At 38.1% G+C, this 19,318-nt stretch overlaps 1 protein-coding gene across 2 annotated transcripts; it reads left to right on the plus strand.

Moving 5' to 3' along the window:
* The first annotated feature begins 512 nt into the window (after nt 1-512).
* Nucleotides 513-18,198, plus strand: TMF1 (TATA element modulatory factor 1). 2 transcript variants are annotated; one of them, XM_075513716.1, is made up of 17 exons: nt 513-836; nt 3,051-4,291; nt 6,117-6,220; nt 7,081-7,207; nt 8,156-8,261; nt 8,906-9,048; nt 9,636-9,802; nt 9,968-10,124; nt 10,614-10,706; nt 11,311-11,467; nt 12,227-12,419; nt 12,744-12,813; nt 12,897-12,989; nt 14,069-14,179; nt 14,834-14,980; nt 15,435-15,560; nt 16,482-18,198. In XM_075513716.1, exons 1-17 carry the CDS (start codon nt 695-697, stop codon nt 16,623-16,625), a joined length of 3,321 nt encoding a protein of 1,106 aa, XP_075369831.1. In that variant the 5' UTR covers nt 513-694; the 3' UTR covers nt 16,626-18,198. The 2 variants fall into 2 exon arrangements, with proteins under 2 accessions (XP_075369831.1, XP_075369833.1); XM_075513718.1 differs by lacking the exons at nt 6,117-6,220; nt 7,081-7,207.
* Nucleotides 18,199-19,318: the final 1,120 nt, after the last annotated feature.

Consider the following 19,318-nt stretch of genomic DNA (forward strand, 5'->3'; position numbering starts at 1 on the left):
TTAATCAGAGACCTTTCTGTAAGCAGTGCAGATACCTCAAAGTCAATTCTGATTTACTTGGTGCATGTCAACTGTGTTTAAACTTTCCATCTGTTAAACTATGAACTGTGTTTAAGTTTTCCATCTTCCAGCCTTGCACTGAACTCAGTAGTAAAGGGGGGCACTTTACTGTGATTTTTAACCAGGTAATTTTTAACAACTGCACGTTTGGAAGTGTTAAAAGGCCCCCCATAAGCCATGGGACTCAAAGCAGCGAGTTGAGACGGTGGTTTACAAGAGCGTATACTTGGTTCATTATTTGCGTTAAGCAGCCGAAGGAAGCATTAAGAAGCAGGAACTAAAATTGGTGGTTTAGCATCTAATCTGGAAGAGTTATCACGACAGCCGGGGCCAGCCGGGCCCGGCGCTCGGCCCTGACCGGTACGGAGGCGGGCGGCCCTGCTCCGCCTCTCCTGGCCTCTCCGGGGGCCGCAGCGCGGCTGCGCGCGGCCTTGTTTGCGACGTGGAGCCTGGCGGCGCGCAGGCGCGGGGCCGCCCTCCCCTCCGCGCGGAGCCGAGCCCCAGGCTGCCGGCCCCGGCCCCGCCGCCGCCGCCGCCGGGGAGCGGGCTCTGAGGGCGGGTCGCTCCCCGCCCGCCTCTGTGCTTGTGGCCCGGTGCCGCCGCCGCCTCCGCGCGGGACCGGGCGACGCGGAGGATGAGCTGGTTCAACGCCTCGCAGCTGTCCAGCTTCGCCAAGCAGGCGCTGTCGCAGGCCCAGAAGTCCATCGACCGGGTGCTGGACATCCAGGCCGAGGAGAGCCCCTGGCCCGACGCCGTCATCCCCGACTACGGCGACGGTAAGCGTGGGCGACGGCGGGCGGCCCTCGCCGTGCCCCCAGCCCCCCGTGTGGGGCGGGCTGAGCCGCCGCGCCTTACGGCCTCCGGCCCGGCCCTTGCGGCGGGGTTGGCCGTGGCGGCGCCTTCCCCTCACCCTCCTCCTCCTCCTCCGCCTCGTCCCCTGTCTCTCCCCCTTAACCCGGTGGGGGAAGGTTACACTCGTGGAGGTTTAAGCGGCCCTCCCTGTCCAAAGCCCGTTCTGCGACGCCTGCGGTACTTCTCGTTGCCCTCTTACAGGCGAGGGAGGGATAACACTGACAGAAAGCTGAGGAAGGCTCAGCAGCACACACAGTACCTGGTCGTTGTCACCGCTGTCGTGCTTTTGTTGTATGGGTGGCACTGCGCTTCATACCCGTGTTTCTCAAGGCGTTATTTTTTTGCCGAGGGACTAATAAGTGATAAATCCGGCTCAGTTAATAAAGAAGGGGAAATTATGTTCTTTCTGAGGCATGCATGGATTCGCTCTTTGTGACAGGAAGAGCTGAAAGTCTGGTCCGCATAAACCAAGTGAAGTTTCCACTTGTCGTGGCGTTAAGTTCATAATCCTCCAACATCTGTTGAAAGGAATGTGGTGGTGGAAAAATTGTCACGGCTTGGTTATGAGGAAGTGTCTCCTTTGTATATGTGCTAATGTAGAACCTGAAAGAATTGTCAGTTTTAAATTGCTGTTTGGAAATGAAAGAGCAAAAAGGAGCCATCACATTAGAAACTTTTTTTCCATACATAATACCTTAAAGATAAGAATGAGTAAAGAAAAGGCTGAGATACTAAGTCATCTGGAATCAATGCCCTTACTGCAACTAGAGCTGGAAGAACTGTATGTGTTTGTAGTAGGAGGTTAATTCCAGGTATACCCACAGCAGAGTCAGATTTCTGAAAGCTGTAAGAATTGAAAGTGTTTTCTAGGTTGGTTGCTCAGCAAAGCGTAGGGTCAGTTTTGCATGTCTTTGTCCCTTTGTGGGAGCAAGAGCTCGGCAGTCACTCAGTCCAGTGTTGTCTTAAATTACACAAATTGTTGTGGTAGTCTACTTTAAAAACCATTGAGTTATAATATTATAATAGATATTACCGTATAAAGTAACCTTGTTTTTAAGTAGCCTGAAATAGTTATGTTATCCAGATTATGTTTGTAGGTACAGAATCAAATTGGATATTATTTTTGGATTTATCTTTCTTACTTGGGATGCTATTGAAATTTGGTGATGAAATTCTTACTATCCTTGCTGTTGACGAACCATGGAAAACCTGCAAGAAATATGATAATAGTAACTACTGTTAACTTTGATTTAGGGCAGCTTCAGAACTAATCAATTCAGTATTTCCCCACAGGAGAAGAAGAAAACTATCGTCTTAGCTGGGCTGCTGACAATGTGTATTGTCAGCTTCAGGCTGTTGCTTGGTGTGTGAGGAAAAATATGAAACCTGTCACAAGCTGAAAGGGCAAGAACCCTTCTTATAGTGTAAATTCTACAAATATTTAAAGCTTTTTTTCCTTGTATTCTGTAACGGTGTGTGAAGTGTTTGTCTGTGTTCTACTGGCAGATAACTTTTAAGACTCAGTAATTGTTTCTTCCTTTTGTAATCTATATAATTCTCTACTTTTAAACTACAGTTTTTCAGATTGTTTTGCCTAGCCTCCTCTTACTATAGGAAGCAGGAGGCCACATCCCCTTTCCCTTGTTCCCTTCCCAAAGGAAATGCTTGCTTTTTGTGCCCAAATAGGCTTCAGACTTGCCCTTACAGCTTTCAGAATGCTGCGTGGGCTCATTTCCCTTTCCCAGACACTTCTCTCCATCTTCTTTCTGAAATTCTCACTCTTGGCTTTACGTAATTTGTGTGTGGTTTCTTTCTGCCTTTGCTTAAATAAGGGAGGGAGCAAGTTGGTTCCATTCAGGCACTCCTACTTTCTAGAGTAACCTTAAGTCTGTGTCCACCTTAAGTCTTAGAATTACTTCATGTCTCCCTTAAGTGCTTTTGCTTTGTCTAAAAATCGGTTCCAAGCTTTGTAAGGAAGTAGTAACAAAAATGATGCTGTTTGTGATCATGTATAATATTCACTTTAAGTTATATGATATTGAAAACATTTTTGCTGAACTGTTGCATCTAAAAAGACAAATATTGAAAAATAATACATTTTAAGTGTTCTTGGCCTATCTCTTTTTTTATTGTTTTAGGAACAAATTCTCTTATAAGCGGAGGATGGGATGCATCTTCCTGGGGCTTAAATTCAAATACAGAACCACAGAATCAGCCAATATCGCCAACAGCAATCACTAAGCCCGTGAGGAGGACGGTAGTAGATGAATCTGAAAACTTCTTCAGTGCCTTTCTCTCTCCGACAGATGTTCAGAGTATACAGAAAAGTCCAGTCGTATCCAAACCACCAGCCAAATCACAGCGACCCAAAGAGGAGGTGAAAAGCACTTTAAAGGAGTCTCAACACCCTAGTCAACTGGAAGCACCAGTGACAACAGAGGCAGAAGTGAAGGATTCCTCTGTAGCTGGCCTAGTGGACTTGAAAAACCTCGATATTCCTGAGGAGAAATTAGAAGAGAATTCTGTGCTTAAATCTAATACCAAGCCTGAAGAAAGCACAAATGAAGTTGCTGACAAAAAGGTGTCTGCTCTAAATTTGGAAGTACCTGAAGATGCTCTTAATGAAAAATCCAGTGTAGGAGGGGATGGAACGGGAGGTGCACCAGGTAGCACTTCGCAGCCTCTTAATGCAGGTACAAAAGACATGGGTTTGGAAACTAAGGAGCGAAAGACTGAGGACAGGCAAAGCAATACACCATCACCTCCAATTAGCACTTTCTCCTCGGGGACATCCACAACTAGTGATATTGAAGTTCTGGACCATGAGAGTGTAATAAGTGAGAGCTCAGTAAGTTCAAGACAAGAAGCTGCAGATTCAAAATCCAGTCTTCATCTAATGCAAACATCATTTCAGCTTTTATCTACGTCTGCCTGTGCAGATTATAATCGTTTAGATGACTTTCAAAAAATGACTGAGAGCTGCTGCTCCTCTGATGCTTTTGAAAGAATTGATTCATTTAGCGTACAGTCTTTAGATAGTAGAAGTGTAAGCGAAATAAATTCAGATGATGAGTTATCAGGCAGGGCTTCTGCTTCAGCATCTGTCGCTGTCAGTCCTTCTGTGCCAAAGACAGAAACAGTTGATGCCCTGAAAAATAAATCTGAAAACTTGAATGACACTCCTGTTTTACATGCTGAGGAAGCTGAGATGGAAGAGAGTGGGAGAAGCGCGACCCCTGTTAATTCTGAGCAGCCAGATGTTTTGGTTGCTACTGTGCAAACTGTTGAAGAACAGATTGTGAAAGAGGAGACTGAGCCGCGCCAGGATGCTGTTGAAAAATTGTTAGAAGAGGACACTGAAAAGCAAGAGCTTAAAAAGGTAACTGTAAAACATTTTTTGCAAACACACCCTTTAATTACAAATGAAACTCCTGTCATCTCCTTATATAGGTATTAGCTTCACCTTATTTGAATGAATTAATTGATGCTGAACTGCCTTACCTTGTAGAAAACTGTCGGTGTTCTGCAGTGGAAGAATACTGGTGCAATTTCTGGTCAAATAGTTTTGAGTTTCACCTAATCCACCTAGTTGTTGTTGTTGTGAATTGTGAGTAGTGCTAGCAAACAGGAAGCCTTGATAAGTGAAATGTGTTATTTTAATTCTTTGGTGTAATTTTTTTTTTCTGTGAAAGGTGGAAGAGATTCCTTGAGGTATTTTGATTTGAATTATGGAACCACAAGCCTTTAGTATTTCAGCAATAATCAAGAGAATATTTTGCAAGTGTTTTTTTCCACAGACTCACAAACTGTCAAAATTTGTTTACATTCCAGGAGTGTTATTCATGTTCTTTGAGGATAGTAGTAGTGTAAATAAGTCATTTTTACTAGATAAATTAATGTCTGGTTTTAGCAGAAATAAGCTTTACTTTTAAAAAGAACGTTTTTTAATGAGGAAGATAAGCCCTAGTTATGGATAGTGAATAGTTTAAAATAAATTTGGATGGCTAGTTTAAACAGATGAAATTACTAGAAATGTGGCGAAGCAGGATACTCAAGTGTATGGAAGGCTAAACTGGAGCTTTGAAGCAGTGTTTTGTCCAGTTCTACCAGTGTATTGTGTGTGCTATGTTTTTTCCGTTTCCTTTGTCACCTTCCTGTCCCTCTATTCTGGTTTTTAATTTCTGTCTTGTTTTTAATTTCTGAGCTCCTTCGAGTTTCTGTTTTGCTCTGTTTCTTTGCATTTTGCTTTGCTTATAGTCTGTGTGCCTAATAGGTGACATAGATGGGCCCTACCCATGGCCTTGCCCTGTAGGCATGTTTACAATACTGATGTTGTTTCTGATAGTAATAAGGGAAAAGCAGTTGCTTATGGGAGTTCATAAAACTCCAATGTAATCTGTGTTTTAAGGAAAGCATTTGTTTGTGTAAATTGTACAGAATGTCAGTGTAAATTCTTTAGGGAACTCCATAGCCATGTACTGTTATCCACAAGTTTTCCTAACTTAAATGGTTATACATTATGGAAAATAGTGATAATGGACCACAGCAATTTTTGCCTTTCATTGGCCATATTGAGCTACATTTATAGAATCTGTTGCATTTGTTTATATTTGTATATTTGCATGTATGTTTGTGTTTTTTCTCTATATTTAGCTTTCCAAAATCTGATATTAAGAAATTATTTTGATGATGTGAGCTAAGAGCTCTTGATCCTGCCTGGAAGTTTGCTTCCCTCATCTGATGCTGTTTTGCTGTTTTGTGCTAATGTTTCACAGAAGAGACCTTCCAATGTAAATTACTCTGTGATTCTGTAATGAGTGGTATAAGGAGCACTGGGAGTGTTAATGGTTAATGTTAGCTATAGTTTTATAGGCTGTCAGCTCTGTTTAAAAACTTCATTTATAACTAAGTATAACTGTTGATGATTTTGTTGAGGAACTTAGCTGAGCCACGTGTGGTTACTTGGTAGGATTTCTACACCTGTAGAAAACAGGTGTCTTGTGTTTAGATATTGCTTAGTTCTAAATTAATGTGGCAGAAACATGGTAATCTTCACTGACTTCTACCTCAAATTCCTAAAAACGTTGATGAGTTCAGCTTTAAATAGTGTTGGGAGGGAATGGTGGGGGGAAAGGGGAAGCCTGCCCCTCTTGTGTTTTAATTGTCCCATTCATCTGATCTTTATCTGTAAAAACATTGTCCAGATGATTGATTCATTAACTGAGAAACTGGAGAAGAGGGAAATACAGTTATTAAGTACTAGTAAAGAAAAGGCACGCCTGGAAGAAGCTTATGATAACCTAAAAGAGTAAGTATGAAAATATACATAGTAGTGGGTGTAAATGTAACTTTAATGTAATACAATCAGTAGCCAATATCATAAAACAAGTAGCTTGGTCGCAACAAAGGTTGCGAGGGATGTGCACTGTTTGGGATAGGTGGAAATAATGATTGCATGTGTTGTGATGGTATTTTTTTAAAGACACGTTATTTCTTGGGGCCAAAATCTCTTTTGGGAAGAGGCTGGTGAAAGATTTTTCAGTAAGCAGTAGGAGTGACAAACAGATGTGTAGAGTCAGACTTGGTTTATTAATAAAGATCTTTGTTATAAGACTGGATTCAGCTATTAAGGGAGACTGACTCTTCTTATACAGATGGATGAACCTGATTTACTAAGTAATTTTCTGGCTAAAATGTAGGCAGTGAAAGTGTGGTAGAAGGGCTGGTTGTAGGGAAAAATCTGAATTAATTATTTAATTCAGTTAAAATTAAAAGAAAATAAAAAAGAAAAGTTGGATTTACCAGTTTACTAATCAAGTATCAAGTTTAAAAATTTACAGATAATATATAAAGGTATTATTTAATGACTAAATTGACCTTAACTTAAAAATACATTTAATCATTTGCCCTGTATAAGATACAGACTATGGTTAATCAGAAATAACTTGATTAAGGGGCAAAACATTTAAGGAAAATCAAGTATTTCATTGTTTTCATGGGTAAATTACTGAATTAATAAAGATCTTTGATTAATACTTCTAACATGGATGATTAATACTTCTAACAAACCCAAAACACGTTTTAAAAGCATTTGAGACAACCTGTTGCAAACTGCTTGGAATGTCACATAACCATGCAACTGTTCTGAAATGTTAATTTTAAATGTAGTGAAATGATTAGAATGAAAGAAGAGAGCAGTAGCCTTTCATCTCTTAAAGAGGAGTTTGCTCAGCGAATTGCAGATGCTGAAAAGAAGCTCCAGCTAGCCTGCAAAGAAAGAGATGCAGCTAAAAAGGTAATTTGGCCTTTTATTGAAATTAATTTTTATTAATTAAATTTCTTCAGGTAAATTCATAAAAATTAAGCTAGGGAAAAGCATGAGACCACCAGGTGCTATCTCACGGTATTAGTAACTAGTATAAGCTGATTTCTAGCCTTGCAGGCTGCTTGTTAGTTCCTTGTGTTGACACATGCATTCTTGCAGCCGTGTTGTGAACCAAGTTAGGGAACTCATTTAAGTTAAAGTTAGTCTGGTTTGGGAAAAAAAAGGTTTAACGTCTGGTCTCATTTACCTTGCACCCATATATGCATTTGCATTGGTGTGAGGGAGAAGAATGGCCTGGGGAAGTGGTGAAGAATGGGAATGGCTTCTTTAGAGGATTAACTGGTAGGAAAATTAAGGACTGATGACGGATTGGTTTGGAATGAGCAAAGAAGTCTGCAGCAACAGTTTGTGGACTTTAAATGTTCTTGACCTGGTATCACAGCATTACATTTCTCTAGCTTATTGCTAGTCTGAGCAAAAAGTAAACTCAAATCTGTAACTGGAAAAAAAAAAATCCATAGTTGTTTTGTGACTGTATGTGTCACTGTGTGGGCACAGTAGTAAGTTGAAATAGAAAAATTACCTGATGCCTGTGTGTAAATATAACAGTTTGTTTTTACTATATTGCAAAAGTTTAAAGTATAGAAAGTGAAATGGAAGGAGGAGTTGGAACAAATTGTACAGAGAATTTATGGAGTCTCAGTCCTTGGGGGTTTTTAAAACTTGATGGAATAAGGCTCGGAGCAATCTGATTTGGTCAGATTATCTCCAGAGTTCCCTTCCAACCTAAATTGTTTTCAAATAAAAGCCTTTTGAGAGGAAGTGGAGAAGAAAAAGGTGATCAGTGTAACTTACTGTGCGTTTTTTCCCTAAATATATTTTAATAAATGGTCCTAAGTATTTTATCCTGTTATTTAGGAAGTAAAGACTGTTAAAGAAGAATTGGCTACTAGACTTAATACCAATGAAACTGCCGAATTACTGAAAGAAAAAGAAGAGCAAATCAAAGGATTAATGGAGGAAGGTGAGAATTAAAATTTTTTTTAATAGTAAAAACCTGTATAATAATTTGAAACGTACTGCCTTCACGTATGACCTTTCTTTATGTGGGAAAAAATACAACATTTGAAGCATGTTAGATGTTTCTGAACAGTTGAACTATTTAGTTAATAGCAAAGAGCAACAGGAGGGGTCAGTCAAATATACAGATGGCTAGAGGGGTACTTTCTGCAGTACGCATGAAAAGGTGCTGTGAGATAAAACCAGCGTGCAGTACAATGCTCCATGTTCCATTCAGCAGAACTCTAGGGCATTGTTCAACGCATTTCTACAGTGTCTCCCTTACTACTTTTTAATTTTGGAATATAGTTACTAAATGAACAGGCCATTTTGTTTTTTTTTCCTCATATGATGAGCTCATTTACTTTACTTTCAAAGCCTTTTACTGCCTAGCGTATCTTACTATAGCTTAGTGTAGCAAGGTCATCTCGGGATAAGGTAGATTTAAAACTTAAGGAATTGCATGAAAAAAGTGTAAGAGTAAGTATTTCCATACATATTTGATTATTATTTTCACGGGACTGGACTGAAGAGCAGGGGAAGTGTGAATAGAGCGAGTTCATAGAATAACAGCAATATGCAATACCTTTATGTTCATTTTCTTCACAGGAGAAAAGCTTTCCAAACAGCAGCTGCACAATTCCAACATTATTAAGAAATTAAGAGCCAAAGAGAAAGAGAGAGAAAATACTAACACAAAACAGAACAAAAAGATTAAGGAATTGGAAGAGGAGTTGCAGCATTTAAAACAGGTGAAATATTTGGGGTTGTTTTTTTTTTTTTTTAAAGCTTTTTGTATTAGCTGCAGAGTAGCCTTTTGGGGAAGCTCCAGATAGACTGATATTTTTTTCCTTTCTGGGAGACTTCTCTAGTTCATATTATTGGAACACTGAGATGTGATTTCTGTGTGTGTTCTCACAGCAGTTTAAAACCGTGGTCAGGTACCTTTCCAGCTGCTTCTTTGCACTTGCACTGCTGGTTATCAGGTGGGCTGACCAAATTCAGTACGCTAAATTTTGGTTGGAAGACCTGTACCAGCAAAATTTGGGCAGTTTTTTTCGCTCGGTTAGTGAGTGAATCAAGACCTTACAAGCAGCGACCCCATATGAGGAAGTATGTGAAACCACGGTGAAGAAGAGCCCCCTCCTCCGGGGGAGAGTGTTAGATCTTCACCCTGATCTAACACTTCACCCCCTCTTTTGGTGAAGTGTTAGATCAGTTTAGTCATTTTGTGTAACTTCATCCTGAATTGGTTGCCACAGTTGTCATTGTCCTCAGATGGTGTTGTCTACCCCATGTACTGGGATTGGTCTCATGCTTCTTGTTTGCACTCTAATAGGTGCTTGATGGCAAGGAAGACCTTGAGAAGCAACATCGAGACAGCATTAAACAACTGAACAGTGTTGTAGAGCGACAAGAAAAGGATCTTGCTAAACTTCAGGCAGAAGTGGAAGACCTTGAAGAACGGAACAGAAGTGTTCAGGCAGCACTTGACAGTGCATACAAGTAAGCAGATACTTGTGTGCCTATCTCCAACCATTCATTCAGCTTCTGTGTCTATTTCTCGTGCAATGCTTGTGAAATGTTAATATATAACAAAGTTATTTGCAAGGTCACTGTTGGCATTGTATAAACTGTAAAAAGCATTGCTGGTTTGTTTTCCCCCCCTAGGGAACTTGCAGATCTTCATAAAGCTAATGCTACAAAGGACAGTGAGGCACAAGAAGCAGCTCTAAGTCGGGAAATGAAGGCGAAGGAAGAGCTTGGGTTAGCTCTGGAGAAGGCCCAGGATGAGGCACGACAGCAACAAGAAGCTTTGGCAATTCAAGTAGGTCTTAAATGCAGTGAATAAAACTTTTACATTGAAAAAGTGAATGTACTCCAATGGCGTGTGCATCTGGCATGATGGACCAGGTGCAATTTAAGGTGGAACTCATTTTTGTGTACTTAGCAAATACGCAATGGATTTCTTTTCTATGAACTTGTTCAGTCTTTAGTGGTAGCTGTACTAGGCTTTAAATTTTTAATTTTATTAAAAAATACTTTTAATTTTACTTGTTTAAATAAAAAGACTTTGACAGGCTCTATGTTAAGTTTGTAGTGCTCTTACCATGATGGAAAGTGCAAGAAATTTAGTTGGACAAAATTTTTAGTGACAAATGAGTGTAACTATTTGTGTGCATGCAAAACTCAGGCATTTAACTTGTAAACAGACATACCCTGTCTAACTGTTTAAAAATGGTGTAGGACTGTAGCAATGAATAGGTGGTACTATAACTTTTGGGAAGAGATTAGTGATGATGTCATGTTTATTTAGGTGGCAGACCTGAGGCTAGCGCTGCAACGTGCAGAACAGCAGGCAGCAAGAAAAGAAGACTATTTACGCCAGGAAATCGGTGAACTACAACAGGTGCTATAGCAAATAGATGATGCCAACTTGTATCTGCAAGGAGAGCTTCTAAAAACTGAAAATGAAAGGCTAGCATGACATCAACAGCCTGAAGCCAGGCTTTGTTTTCCTGGTTACCTGCAGTATTTGTCCTGTGTAGAACAACAATAAAAATATTAAAGGAAGTGTTTTTTTAATCACATATTGAAAACAAAATAGTAATTTTTATGATGCCTTTTAGATGTAATGCTATCCTTTTAGTATAAGACAAAGTACAGCCATTAAGTTTGTAATAGTCCTTTAAAATTGCTAGCAAATATGTTCTAAATTACTCTTTTGCTGCTTCTTAAGAATATTTTTCTTGTTTCTTCTCCAGAAGATAGATAGATCATTGCCAAAATGTTTCAAGGGATGTCCAGAGAGCTCTTGAAACGTAAATTTCTGGGCTGTTGCTCTGTCGTGTGTCTGAAAGTGTTAGGCTTCTATCTTGAAATTTTTACACTTTACTGTGAGTCTGAACATAGGAATTTTAGAATGTAAAGCAACTGCTACATGTTTAGTTGAATTCTGTATTAATCTTTTAATCCATCATATGATTTTAAAGCTTGATTATTTGTGATTTCAGAGACTCCAAGAAGCAGAGAGCCGGAACCAAGAACTAAGTCAGAGTGTTACATCTGCTACACGGCCACTTCTCCGGCAGATAGAAAATCTGCAAGCCACACTGGGAGCACAAACCTCTGCATGGGAAAAATTGGAAAAGAACCTTTCTGACAGACTTGGTAAGATGTTTTTAGCTTTTACTGAACTGTCAGGGTCTTGATGAAGATGTGAGATGGCTGAAGGTAAATGAAAAGGGATTGACACTTGCCCAAAGGGTAGATGGTGGGTCAGAAGAGATGAGCACAAAATGCTTTTCTGTAAGGAAGTGATACGTGGGGTATTCTGCCGAGGTTCTTGGACAGGTAATTCACTGATTCTCTTTAAAACACAGTGTAACATAAGATTGTAAGATAGATGTGTTGAGGTGTACATGTCCTTACAGCATGTAAAGGAAGGATGGACACTGAGACACTGGAAGTACACCAGCATTTTCAGTTGTCAAGCCTGGTGCTTAGATTCTGTATTGTAAAGGTTTGAATCATTTACTTACCTAACTGCATAGGTAATGAGACATATATTTGTTGATACAGTAGGAATCTATTATTTTAAATGAAAAACGCATAAAATGCCCAAAGGTGGACCCAGAGAAATGACTTCTTTTCTGGAGGCAATCTGTAGTTGTATATTGCATTCTGAAAAGAGTATGAAGTCTTCTTGTTCTGCATGGCTTTGTTTCTCTATCTGTATGGTGGAAAATATTTAATTTCTTTTACAACAGAAAACAGTTCTGGGGAATTTTTTTTTCTTTTTTTTTTTTTTTAAGAAAAATTAGTTTAATCTAAAAAAACCTCAAATTCCATTTTGATGCTTAAATAATTGGCCCATATTGTAGATGTTTGATCAAAAAAGTTAAATTCCGTGTTTTTATTTAATATTAGGTGAGTCTCAGACTCTTCTAGCAGCAGCTGCTGAGAGAGAACGGGCTGCTACAGAAGAACTTCTTTCTAATAAAATTCAGATGTCTTCTACTGAATCTCAGAATAGTCTTTTAAGGCAAGAAAATACACGCCTTCAGGCTCAGCTAGAAGTGGAGAGAAACAGATTGAAAAAAATGGAAAATGAAAACAGCAGGTGAGTTGCATGTTTGCTTAACAGTGTCTCTTTAAAATTGTAGTGAAATGGAGTAAGCTCTCTCTTACATAACCATCTGCAGCAGATCTCTTTGCAAGTTGGAAGACTTGATTCTTTTGAGCGTTGATATGACTGTGCAAATGATGACAGCTATTGATAAAGTTGCCCAGCTTGTTAAGGATATTTTGTTTCATGCTGAAGATTGTTACTTTCATAATGTTTTAAAGCTTTGAAGCTGTGCTTGTTTTGAAAGTATATGAAACTAAAGTAAACACAGAATACTTATTTACTGACTTTCTCTACCTCTTTCTTTCCTCAATGTAGGTATGAGGTTGAACTAGAAGGACTCAAAGATGAGTATGCAAAAACCTTGGAAGATGCAAAGAAAGAAAAGGTATTGCCTATTTCAGCTTTAATCTATGTTATCGTTGAAGTCTGAGCTAGCAGGAGTTTAACAACCTGTATTTATTTTTGTAGACGCTGCTAGCTACTCAGTTAGAAATGGAGAAGATGAAAGTCGAACAGGAAAGAAAGAAAGCAATTTTTGTGCAAGAAGCAGCAAAGGAGAAGGTACCAAAACCTAACGCTTCTCTTCAGTCTTATTGATGCTATCATTATTTTAGTAGATATCTAGAACCTGAAACTGTCACAAGCAACAACGTGGACTTAGAGCAGTACAGTATATACTGTCAGCCTAGGCATTAGGGACTTGGCTTTTTCTTTATTGTGACTGCCTTTTATTTCCAGTGCTTGTGCGATACTCACTGAAATGAGTCTAGAATAATAGTCTATTTAACCTGAGAAGAGATAAAATATGGATAATGATTGGTTTAATCTTCTGATTTTTTTGAATGCTCTTGGATTCTTGTTCTTCTGAAGCTACTTGTTTTCTTTGCTTAGATTACTAGCATTGTTTCCACAGAATTCCTGTTTTGCGTTTCACATGACTGTGTGTAATGTACCACATGCTTTCCAGCTTAAGTCACAAGTCACAGAATAGTCCTCGATAGTCAGTAACTTTGTTACGGCTAATTAGCAGTTGATATTCAAGTAAACCTGTTTCTATTACTGGTTTCTTACCACCTCCAGTTCTAAAATCTAAGTCCTTTATCCTTCAGAGGCTAGCATACTTTCAGATGCTGCCTGTAAAAAGAGATTATTCTGTTTGGAAGGTATGTCAGTGTAAGGTATTAGCGTGTGAGAAATCTCAGAATTGAATTCATACACTTTTTATTAAAAAAAAAAAAAAGTGCTAACATGCATTCTAAAAAGAGACATACTACTTCTGGGTTTAGGATATTCTTCCTTTCATACATTTGGGCATACAAAACTGCCTCTGAATCTCCCTTGGCTACTTGAAGGAGAAATTCTTTTGGTGTAATTTGGAATTTCTGTCTTTGTTTCCTGAAAAGTCTGAGGATTTGAACATAGGCTAGAAGTGTTAGTAGCACAGCAATTCTTCATTGTTGAACTTTCATATGTTTTAGGGATGGGGGAAGAGGAAAGGTTATCTGTAACATTATGTTCTATAGTTGGTGGTGGAAAAGGGCAGTCTGTTCTTTACAGAATCTGTCTTTCACCATCTTGTAAACTTTTTTCTCTAACTGGTGATGATGTGTGTGTTTGGGGGGTTGTTTTATTTTTTTAAGGATCGGAAGTCATTTACGGTTGAAACTGTTTCAAGTACTCCAACTATGTCACGCTCTAGTTCCATAAGTGGAGTTGACATGGCAGGTCTTCAGACATCTTTCCTCTCACAGGTATCATATATCAGTTATATTGGCTTTTTTTGACAGACTGCTTTTTTTCCTCTTCAAGAACTTTTATTAATGTAGAAAATGACTCTTCAAGAGTATATTGGCCTTAGACAAGGTAATTCCTATCCAGAAATGTCTTAAAACCTGCTTACAAGATGTCTGTGATTGTAAAACATCTGTGGAAGACAGCGTGAAACTACAACTTTTATGGCACAGTAATATATACGTGTATTGGTGCTGAGTTCACATGTCTAATTTCATCTAGAAGAATAACACTAGTAGGAGTCAAATAAATTGACTTATTTTTACCAGCAGTCCTGATTTGCGGCACAACCCTGCTCCCTAGGCAGTATCATTGACTGTTGTGTTCTGTGTGAAGTCTGCTGCTTCTGCTGCTTTCCTATGGATATGGTTATTGATGTCCAAGTTAAATGACAGTTGTATAGGTGACATGAGAACTTGCCAGTAAGGAGCTATCTCAAATTGTACCTTTTCACCTTAAGCTTTTGTTTTAAAAACAAACTTTAAGCATTTCAATGCTTGCCTTGTAACAGTGTCATTTTAAATCTTAAATGAAATAATACTTTGGGAGAGGGAAGATTCCAAAGGGTGCACATTTTTGTCTAATTTTAAGCTTCTGTAACCTTTTGTTTGTAGGATGATCCTCATGATCACTCATTTGGGCCAATAGCTACTAGTGGGAGCAATCTTTATGATGCTATAAGGATGGGAGCAGGTTCAAGTATAATTGAAAACCTTCAATCACAGCTAAAACTAAGAGAAGGAGAGATTTCACATCTACAGGTACTGTAGTTAATGTTATATAACCAAACACAGCATTTATAAGTGTAAATAGTAATGCAATCTATATGATATTCAAATTTTATATTCAATATAAAATATATGCAATCAATTTTATATTCAGAAAGCTCGGTCCCTCTCTTTACAGCAGAGTGCATTCACTCTTCCCCTTTCGCAACAATTCTGTTAACCAGGATAGCTACTGGAGGTATGTGTAGGGAAGAGCGTGAGAAGGATTTGTTGCTTCCTTTTTTGTTTTGGCAAGGACCTATCCAGAAAACTGAACTTGTCTATCTGAAAAAGAAAAAAACCAAACCATTGATCAGATTTGAGAAGAAAGTGAGAGTGCTTCCAGGGTGTGCTGTTTCATAGTCTGGCTTAAGAAAAAGCCTTAATGTTGTTTTATAAATACGGTAAATTCTTTCCTCCTCCTAATTGTTAAAAGTATTTACCTTAGCTGGAAATTGGAAACCTTGAGAAAACTCGATCAATAATGGCAGAAGAACTGGTTAAATTAACAAATCAAAATGATGAACTTGAAGAAAAAGTGAAGGAAATACCAAAATTACGTGCACAGTTAAAGGTAAGTGTATTTCTGTTGTAAATCTGACGTAAAATTGACATATTTGGGTTTTTTAGGAATACCCCTATCAATTTAGGACTATATTTAAGTCTGTCCCTAATCATAACTGACTGAAGAGCCTGGTTTTTTGGGTTTTGGTGGGGGTGGTTTTTTTGGTGTTTTTTTTTTTTTTTTGGTGGGGTGGTTTTTTTTTTTGGTATAGTAGTATCTGAAAATGCCTACTCCATGACTAGGTAGTCACTTCAAACTGCAGTTGTTAGAAATGTGTGCTGTGTTTAAGATTGCATGCTAAACCAGGGAGAGAACATTTTTTTCTCTCTCTCATTTAAAACACTTGTCTGGAAGTAGTCTTTTTAGAGGAGGGGGTATTTTGATAAATAGCATGGATTTATGAGAGTTTGAAGCAGAAGCTGAATGAGTGAGGTAATAGGACAAATATTTTAATCCTCTGATGTTTAAGAACTTAAATTCAAATATTGGAAATCGTTTCGGAATAATTTTGGAAATGATCATTGTTATTTAAATGTGGAATGCTAAATATCCCCATGAAACATTTCACAAACTATGGTCATTCCTGTAGTGAAACTTAGTGCCGTTTGCTAACTGGTTTTTAATGCTTATAGCAGTTGGAACTTCAAGGTGCTTCAGTATGTCCTCCGAAGCCAGCACTAATTCTTTGTAGTCAAGGATCTTTGTCTTTGGAATATATTCCTTTTATATCTAGACTATAAATCTAGCCATATTCAGAGAGTCAAAGCATAAAGTATTTTTGAAGAGTTTACTATGTGCTTTATTGTAAAGTAGTTATACTTCAATAAAATAATGCTATTCTTACATTCCCTAGTAGTGTAAAACACTATCCTAGCAGCAATTTTTTTTAAGTTGAGAAACAGTTGGATAACGAACTACGTATCCTTGCAGGATTTGGATCAAAGATACAATACAATTCTTCAGATGTATGGAGAGAAAGCAGAGGAAGCTGAAGAGCTACGACTGGATCTCGAAGATGTGAAAAGCATGTACAAAACTCAGATAGATGAACTTCTAAAACAAAGACAAAATTAATTCCTGCTGGAACTCTTAACATGTGATAACAGATTGTAAAGATAATTGTTTATGTAAATGCTGAATTTAAATGTCTTGTAAAAAAAAAAAAAAAACAAAAAACCTGTATTATAGAAAGTGTGACTATATAATAGAGTTCATATGTTGACAAAAAAAATCAATGCTTTAAGTGTCTTGTACTGTCTGCAGTTAAATTATTTGTGCAATATTTAAATTTTTTTCTCAGTCATCTCTTTATTTAAGTTTTTGCTAAACGGTGGACCATTTTACTTGTAAACAGTAGCAGAAATGATGATTGTTACCTTGCGAGACCAGCACTGGAAGGCGTGAGTTTTACTAAAGCAGTCCTGGGTTCATAAACTCTGTGTATCTATGAAAGGGGCATTAGAAGTCTTTTTTAAGTGTTCTTAATATGAGTTTTTCTAGAATCTCATCAGTAAATTTTTGGTAACAAAATAGCAGTGGCTTGCTAGCTGAAGCATAATTGGCGGATATTTTTATGACAGGAAAATCTCGTACTTGCCACATCTGAACATGTTAGGATGATAATTCTCTATTCTTAGACAAATCAGATTTGTCTGACTATTTTACACTAAGTCCTCTAAGCAGAGTGTGAGACTCAGCTGAGACTTTATAAATTACAGCTTCATCTTTTATATTGCTTGCGTTGTCTCATGAGCTGTCTAGAGACAGCAGCTCTGCTTGTAAGTCTAAATGTGTTTAACTTTTAATACCAGAAATCTGAACTATTCAATATTTGTTCTAGATTTGGATGCTGATTTTTAAGAGTAGCTAAAACAGTTCAGAAGAATGCAGAAAAATGATATTTTTTTTTTTAATTAATTGCTGCTGCTCTCATGGTTCCTTGTACACAAGTAGCAAGGGTTAGACTTTTTGCAAAATTATACTGTGACTGAATATAGTTCAAGCAAGTCTCCAGTGGCTGCAAAGTACTTCTCATGCCATTCCTTAAGCAAGGTATTGGTCAAGTAGCATCCATGTGGCTTGAAGTTGAGCTGCATTTTTGGTAATGTCAGAGGAAACATTTGAATTGGACCCTTGGGAATGCTGAGAATCGGGGGTGGATGCTTGCGTTTTCCTCTCTGCATTCCAGACAGCAAATATTTTGCTACATCTCAGAACTGTAGCAGTGATAGGTACTTATGTGAAATACTTGGCAGTTGAAATTATTTGCTTATTATACCATTGCCTCTATTGTGAGAGGTTTTTTCACATCTGTGCGCGTTGTAATTTGAGTTAGAGAACTCTGTTCCCGCTTGTGTATTCAGTGGCCTGAGAGAGACAAAGGATGTGAATGATGAGGAATTGCTTCTGGAGAAAAGCCTCTCAGTAATACGACTTTTCTATGGGTGTTAGGGATTTATTCCTCATTGGGAGAACAGTTTAGTTGCTGAAGTTACACAGGCAAGGGTATGTTTGTGGAAAAGCCTAGTTCAGTTTGAGATTCAGGCAGTTGTTCTGAGGATTTCAATAAAGCCATAGAGCAAGAACACTAACATTTGTCTTAACTGCCCATCTGTCATAGAAACTTTAGCTGCTTTAATAAAATAAAAGACTTTTTTCTTTTTTTTTCTTTTTTTTTTTTTTCCCCTCCATGGGGAGGTGGGAAGGAACTACCCTCTTACTGTCTTAGTTTCAGTTTTGGAAACCAAGGTGAAACCATTGTTCTTCTAAAAAAAGTCAGAATTTAACACTTTGCCTTGATATTGAAACATGATTGGTTGCTAAGTTTAAAAAAAAAAACCAACCAGCCCACCCCCCCATATAAAAGCACTTGTTGGAACTTACTGATTTGCTGTTAGAATTATGATGTGCAAATGTTAGTTCAGCCTTTTCTTAAAAAAAGAAAACAACTTTTTATGATAGTCAAAGATCAGAAATTCTATTCAGCTTTTATCTACTGCAGTGAATCAATAAATTGCTGATTTTCCCCTTTTTTTACAGTCTTGGTAGACAAATGTAGCCCTCATTAAAAAAAAAATCTTTTGAACTTTTATGCGGAGCTATTGCTGCCATTGCTTTTGAAGGTAACATTTCCTGTGTACTGTGTGAGTAGATATGCCTTAGGGGCTGACACAGGTGCAGTTTTGAGTGTGTCTCAGGCTATCTTGGGTTTTCAGGAAGAGCTTAGGTAAATGGGGAATTTTAACACGCAGTCAGCATTAACTGTTTTAGGTGTAAAAGCATCGTCAGAGTGTTAGATTTTTAAATTTTACAAAAGTAGATGTAAATATTTGTACTGACTATTTTAGGATTCTTTATTCCCATTTAGTGCAACCTGTACTATCACATGAGAATCAGATGGCCTACTGTGTCTTAATCATCAAAGCCTTAGAAAACAAAGTGGCTGTTGGAAGGTAACATAGACTTTAAAGTATTCTGGTTTGGTCATCTTCGATACAAATCTTGTACGCTTATTTTGAAGAAATGTTACGATTAATGCCTGCTGGGACACCTTTAGCTCATTGCTTTTACTGAGATTGCCTAGAAAAGTAACATGCAAAATGAAAGGGCTTAGGTCAAGAATACTAATGTCCACTTCTGTTTAAATTTATTATTTTAGAATATTCCTTCTAAAAGCAACTAATTTATATGCCACATTTTCACTGCATATGCAAGTATGAAGAAATGCTATTTAAAGGCTTACTCAGAGTATACTGAGGGGGCTTATT

The sequence above is a fragment of the Mycteria americana genome, chromosome 11 (genome assembly GCF_035582795.1).
Source record: "Mycteria americana isolate JAX WOST 10 ecotype Jacksonville Zoo and Gardens chromosome 11, USCA_MyAme_1.0, whole genome shotgun sequence".
Lineage (NCBI taxonomy): Eukaryota > Metazoa > Chordata > Aves > Ciconiiformes > Ciconiidae > Mycteria > Mycteria americana.

Excerpts from the sequence above, each read along its gene's own strand:
- TMF1 (XM_075513716.1), top strand. The coding sequence starts at position 695 with ATGAGCTGGTTCAACGCCTCGCAGCTGTCCAGCTTCGCCAAGCAGGCG. Across the intron at positions 4,292-6,116 it reads AAAAGCAAGAGCTTAAAAAG|ATGATTGATTCATTAACTGA; the intron begins GTAACTGTAAAA and ends AACATTGTCCAG. Across the intron at positions 15,561-16,481 it reads AATTACGTGCACAGTTAAAG|GATTTGGATCAAAGATACAA; the intron begins GTAAGTGTATTT and ends GTATCCTTGCAG.